The 5,918-nt window shown below is 36.3% G+C and overlaps 1 protein-coding gene across 2 annotated transcripts in view; it reads left to right on the top strand.

Annotated features, from left to right (window-relative positions):
• LOC107748387 (ATP-dependent 6-phosphofructokinase, muscle type-like) overlaps positions 1-4,244 on the top strand; it is a 16,512-nt gene extending 12,268 nt beyond the window's left edge. For both annotated transcript variants that reach the window (XM_016563162.1, XM_016563161.1), the window contains 8 exons: positions 1,206-1,293; positions 1,411-1,563; positions 1,657-1,821; positions 1,909-1,970; positions 2,119-2,230; positions 2,355-2,454; positions 3,383-3,488; positions 3,612-4,244. In XM_016563162.1, the coding sequence (XP_016418648.1) occupies positions 1,206-1,293; positions 1,411-1,563; positions 1,657-1,821; positions 1,909-1,970; positions 2,119-2,230; positions 2,355-2,454; positions 3,383-3,488; positions 3,612-3,747 (922 nt within the window). In that variant the 3' untranslated portion in view covers positions 3,748-4,244. The remainder of the gene's footprint in view (positions 1-1,205; positions 1,294-1,410; positions 1,564-1,656; positions 1,822-1,908; positions 1,971-2,118; positions 2,231-2,354; positions 2,455-3,382; positions 3,489-3,611) is intronic.
• Positions 4,245-5,918: the final 1,674 nt, after the last annotated feature.

Raw genomic sequence — 5,918 nt, 5'->3', positions numbered from 1 at the left:
CTTTTATAAAGAATATCTCTTTGGGTTTGAGACTTTAGTCTTTGCAACTTTACAGATCTTCTTTATGCACCAAGAGCTTGTAACACTCCAAAGAGAAAGGAAAAATTTAAATCGCATCATATGACCCCTTTAAAAAAGGGTTCTCATCTCGTGCAGCAGATGTAGAAGTGGTGCAGTCAAAACGCTGCATCTGCATGAGAGGATAATATATGAGCTGTAAGTTTCCCGCTGACATGCTGCAAGCTTTATTTAACAACACAACTGACAACATATGGAATACTCAGAGTCAGATATGCAAATGGTTAGTTAGGTTTTGACGTCACTACAGGGAAATAACCTGATTTATTAATTAAGTCATGTAAACGCAGTTGTACTGATGTGCATGTAAACGGGGAGAACTGGTTATTTTAAAGGTCCCATATTGTACACCTTTCTGGAGTTTTATTTGAGGTTTTGATGTCCTTAAGAATATATATTTGCGGTATAAGTACCAAAAACCATCTCAATATATTTTTACAGCTCCTTTCTCAGGAGCTTTGCTGAGAACAGGTCGATTTTGGTCTGGGGTTTGGCAAAAGGAGAGTGGGACTGTGGGCGGTGCTCTGGGTGGTGACTGAAGGCAGTGACTGTGTAGTTCTGACTTCAACTTTTTACGGAAGTCACAACGGTTCGTGAAAAATAGCTAGAACTTTAAGCAGGCTGTGTGAATTTTACTGTGGACTGACTGTTTTGAAACGTATATGGTAGTTAAATAGCCCCTAGACTTCAGTAATTGTGGAAAAAGCCAGGAAATTTCAGTTTTGACAATTTGGGACCTTTAATATCCGTCACAGTGTTGCCAAGTCCTCGGTTTTCCCATGGATTATATTATTGGTGGAATTGGGCTACTTTATCACTGTTGCCGCGGGTTGTTTTTCATGTCCGCGGATTAAAGCATCCCCAATAACGTGTATTTTAACCCCCTGAATGCGATTTTTACCGGGGGACCCCCTCGAAACGCGGTTAGTTTGGGCTACTTTTGAGTAGCAATTGGGCGGGATTTGTTGTGAAAACCTGGCAACCCTTCGTCAAGCAGGTAATGTTATTATTGCTAACATAGCGACTCATCGAAAACTACATTGGCATTATCTGTATTAAAGAGAAAATAATCACGTTTAAACTTAACCGCCCCCCCCCTTAATTGTTGTTTTTGTCTCTCCCTGGAGGTCACTGCCAGCTAGTATGATTGAAGAGATCAGTCTGAATATAGCCAAGTATAACATTCATGCCCTGGTTATCATTGGAGGGTTTGAGGTGAGAAAATTCCAAATACTACTTACAATAAGAATAAAAAAAATTGTTTTATTTGTCCTCACCTTTCTGTTTCCTTCTTACATACTCACTCTCTCTCTCGCTCTCTCTCTTATTTAGGCCTTTGTTGGAGGTTTGGAATTAGTGACTGCCAGAGAAAAATATGAGGAGTTGTGTATTCCCCTGGTTGTTATTCCAGCTACTGTGTCTAATAACATTCCTGGATCAGACTTCAGCATCGGTGCTGATACTGCTCTCAATACTATCACAACTGTGAGAAACCATATATTATAAAAATGAATATACAGTTCACAGACATGTAAGTCCCCAACTATAAGTGTAAGCATCTGTTTTGTGTCTTTTAAGACATGCGATAGAATCAAGCAATCCGCAGCTGGAACGAAGCGTAGGGTTTTCATCATTGAAACAATGGGGGGGTATTGTGGATATCTGGCAACCATGGCAGGACTGGCTGCAGGGGCTGATGCTGCTTATATCTATGAAGAACGAGTTGGCATTCACGACCTGGAGGTGAAACATGCTTGGTTTAATTGATGTTTGATTGAATGCATCTCATTTTGTTTGTTTTTAACCATTAAATGTCTGGTTGGGAGGTAGACAAACGTGGAGCACTTATTGGAGAAAATGAAGACCACAGTGAAAAGAGGCCTCATCCTTAGGTTGGTCATTCTGTCACACAATGTGTTTCTGCATCTTTTCGCTCTCTGTTTTACATTGTCAACTTCTCCAGTAATCTAGACAAATGACTCTGGTCTTATTTCATTCTTGCACCAGCACTCTAAATAACATCAAACTGTTTTCCCTCAGGAATGAGAAATGTAATGCAAACTACACCACAGATTTTATCTTCAACTTGTACTCAGAAGAGGGCAAGGGAGTTTTTGACTGCCGCAAGAATGTGCTTGGGCACATGCAGCAGGTCTGTGTGTACAATATTGATAGCATTCTTTGTTTTTAACATTATAACTGAGCTGAGAATTCCCTTGTCATTATCTCTGGGGCCCCAATTACTCAATTACTAATTTTTCTCATGGTATTTTCAGGGTGGAACCCCTACACCGTTTGATAGGAACTTTGGCACAAAGATGGGTGCTAAAGCAGTGTTGTGGTTGACTGAGAAACTGAAGGAGTGTTACAGACATGGTGAGTGAACAGTAATTTCAATGAGTGGACGGCTGAGGAAAAGGATTTTAACCGGAGCACTCGCCTTTTACAGGACTTGAAACCTGGATATTTTAGGCAATATAGAAATCCTGACCAGGATGTGTCCGGGAAAAAAGGGGATATATGGTCACCCTAGTTATATTTATGCTGAAATATAGAAAATTCTAAAGGGTTCATAAACTTTCAAGCAGCAATGTATGTGTATATATATATATATATATATATAGTGAGAGAGAGAGAGAGAAATTTTATTTATATATATATATAGAGAGAGAGAGAGAGAGCGAGAGAGAGAGAGAGAGATTTTATTTTAAAAAAATGATGACGGTCAACTTTAGGAAGTCAAACTAAATATGTAAATGAGATGTTTTAACATTCAAGCTGTCTTTTGTATTAATTTTATGAAAATTTTTTGCCAAAATTTTGTACAAAATTATGGTTCACATGTGTATAACCAAACATTAAATAAACACACCTTAAAAAATATCACAACTACTACTAATAATCAAAAAATATTTCAATTAATAAATAATGAAAAAATATACATATACATGCTTTACTATAATAAACTGAATATCAGTGTCACAATTATGGCTTGACTGTGTTTGCAATTGATGGTTAGTCAAAAAGTGGGAAAGGCCAAAATCACCATTTTAAGATAGGGATAATGAGATTGAATGTGTTTTAACTAGCTACTTTTCATGTTAGGTTAATTTTGTCTTAGAAAATAGTATAACATATCTAATAATTCTCACAACCTTTAATGCATATAAAAGCAATGGAACACCAAAGTGTAGCGTATATCATGGAAAATGTCTTACATATGAACCTGACCTGTTTGTGTGAATAATGTTCTATTTTTGTCTTTCCATAAATGTCTTTCATTCATATATCATCATATGAGCAGGACGTATCTTTGCTAACACACCGGACTCTGCCTGTGTTCTGGGAATGAAGAAGAGAGCCATGATCTTCCAGCCTCTCTCTGATCTCAAAGAGGACACTGACTCTGAGTGAGTGATCCCTCTGTTTCATTTTACCGTTGTTTCACTTCATTGTACACATTGTCATTCACTGAGTGAAGCCTGCCTTATCACTGCATCCTCATGTGCTCACACTGTCTGTTTCTGTTCCAGACATCGTATACCGAAGACTCAGTGGTGGCTGAAGCTTAGGCCCATTCTCAAGATTCTGGCCAAATACAAGATCAGTTTGGACACCTCAGAGACAGCTACGATGGAGCATGTTATCAAGAAGAGAGGAACAGTCTAGACTACACACACAGAATTACAGTGGGATTGAAAGGTTAATGAGCCATATAATCTCAAAAGAACATTCAGCTGATCACCCTCGTGTTCTTGCAAAACCATATGAACACAAAAGGAAATATGGGTTACATGAGTGAGTAAATAATGACAGACTTAAATTATGCCTTTAAGTACAAAACCCCACTGATAGACATTTTTTCCAGTGTTAATTAGATTTTTGATCATCTCATTTTGGATCATGTGTGGACTAAATTGTACTATTGTTTGAAAATGAATAAAACTGGCTAAATGCAACCTGTATATTTTACAAGCTTTCACTGAACACAGAAAATAGATATTTGAACAGTCATATTAATATCAATTGCTGGAGAAAGACAATTTACATAAATTGAAATTATTTTAAGACATTACAGAATTTCAGTGCGTTTTGGATTTTGTTTTAAAAGGCCTTCAAATGACTTCATTTAAAATGTGCAAAATTTAGTTTCCAAAGTGCTCAGTTTTTCTTATGTGTATGGTTAAAAAATTCCCATTATATTCTAACATAATTAAAATAAAACATCAAATATACTAATTCTACCACACATCCTAGTCTTCTTCAGTTTTCTGCACAAGAGCGCTGTCATGTGGCGAAAATGTTCACACCCTAGTAACAGTAATAATATAGTATAAATGCTGTCTTGAGTCACTGCTAAAAATGTTCATCATAACGTTAAATAATAAATACTTATCAAATGCTATTGCTTCAGGTGAGCAAATACTATTCTCATCTTATTTGAATATTTTTACGCGTGTTGCATTTGGCTTGAGGGGAAAGTTACAAAATGAAGACACCCACAGACAGACAAAAATCTAGACGGGAAGAGGAAGAGGTTTAGTAAAGTGACCACATTATCCCTGTATCGCTTGCGCGCCGCCTCTGTGATGTGATCAATATGCTGTGTCTCAAATCCTAGTGCGCTGCCTATTTAGACAGCACGTTTAAACATCATAGGCGCGCAATTTTGGGGGGGAATCACATACACGTGCAATATTTTTGGCATCATAGCCGCAATACTTGCCCTAATATGTTACACCTGTCTGTAACGACCAAAACTGCTGTCTAGGTAGTAAGTTCACTTCAAGTATTGAGACAGCCATAGACACGCCGATGAGAATGATGATGACGCCTCCAGTGACCCAGAGTTAGCTTTCACACGCTCCGCACGACATCTCCCTTTTATGGTAAGAGACTCGATTCAAATGATTAAAAAATGATCAATTTCGATGTGTTGAATTTGAACTAAATATAAACGGTTAGGTTTTGTTAATACTTGGCAGCTTTAGCTTCTAACCGTTTGTAAAGTAAATTTTTAATTTGCAGAAAAGCTCATTTCTGTGGTGCTGTTAGGCTGAAACTTGTGGTGATGACTAATTACGAATGTAATTACTGCTTGGGTGTACCACTTTCTTTTAAAGAAAGAAAATAAATTAATAAATGAAGTAAAACAAATAAATAGTATAGGCTATTGGTAGCCAATAAGTAAGTAGAAAATGAATTAAATACATAGCCATAGTTAACATGAAATTTGGCCTTTTCAGTTTTTCAAAGGGTTAAAAACTTAGTAATGACATATTAGGCTAACTCTACCATATAATAATATGAAAATACTGTGTGTGTACACGATGAACTTAATATGCAATTTCCTATAGGGTACCTAGACATTGATATTGTTTTTGCCTAATCGATTAGTCATAGTGCCATCATACAGTAAGTAGATGGTATATTATGTTTATTAAAAGTGGATAGGGCTTTTTTCCCCTTCTAACCTGTACCCCAAAACAGTTTAAAGATTTTCTAATTAGAAAAACAACAAAATACATACGAACTCACATATTGGTAAAATTTACTGCCAAACTTCTCTTTCTATGTTTAATTTAGGATGTATTAGGTTATTGTAACAAACTTTATTCTAGCATTTCTGATTTCTTTATTATTTTACATACTACATACCAGTGTTGGGGAAAGTTACTTTTAAAAGTAATGCATTACAATATTGCGTTACTTCCTAAAAAAAGTAACTAATTACGGTACTTAGTTACTTTTTATTGAAAGTAATGCATTACGTTACTTTTTAAATCTGGGCTGGGCTTGCTTGTTTGCTTTTAATATAAAAAGTTCTATTTTTGGCAAAT

Source organism: Sinocyclocheilus rhinocerous, unplaced genomic scaffold (assembly GCF_001515625.1).
Source record: "Sinocyclocheilus rhinocerous isolate Xijiao unplaced genomic scaffold, SAMN03320098_v1.1 scaffold890, whole genome shotgun sequence".
Lineage (NCBI taxonomy): Eukaryota > Metazoa > Chordata > Actinopteri > Cypriniformes > Cyprinidae > Sinocyclocheilus > Sinocyclocheilus rhinocerous.
Note: the sequence above shows the minus strand (reverse complement) of the source record. Positions and strands in the feature narration are given on the sequence as shown.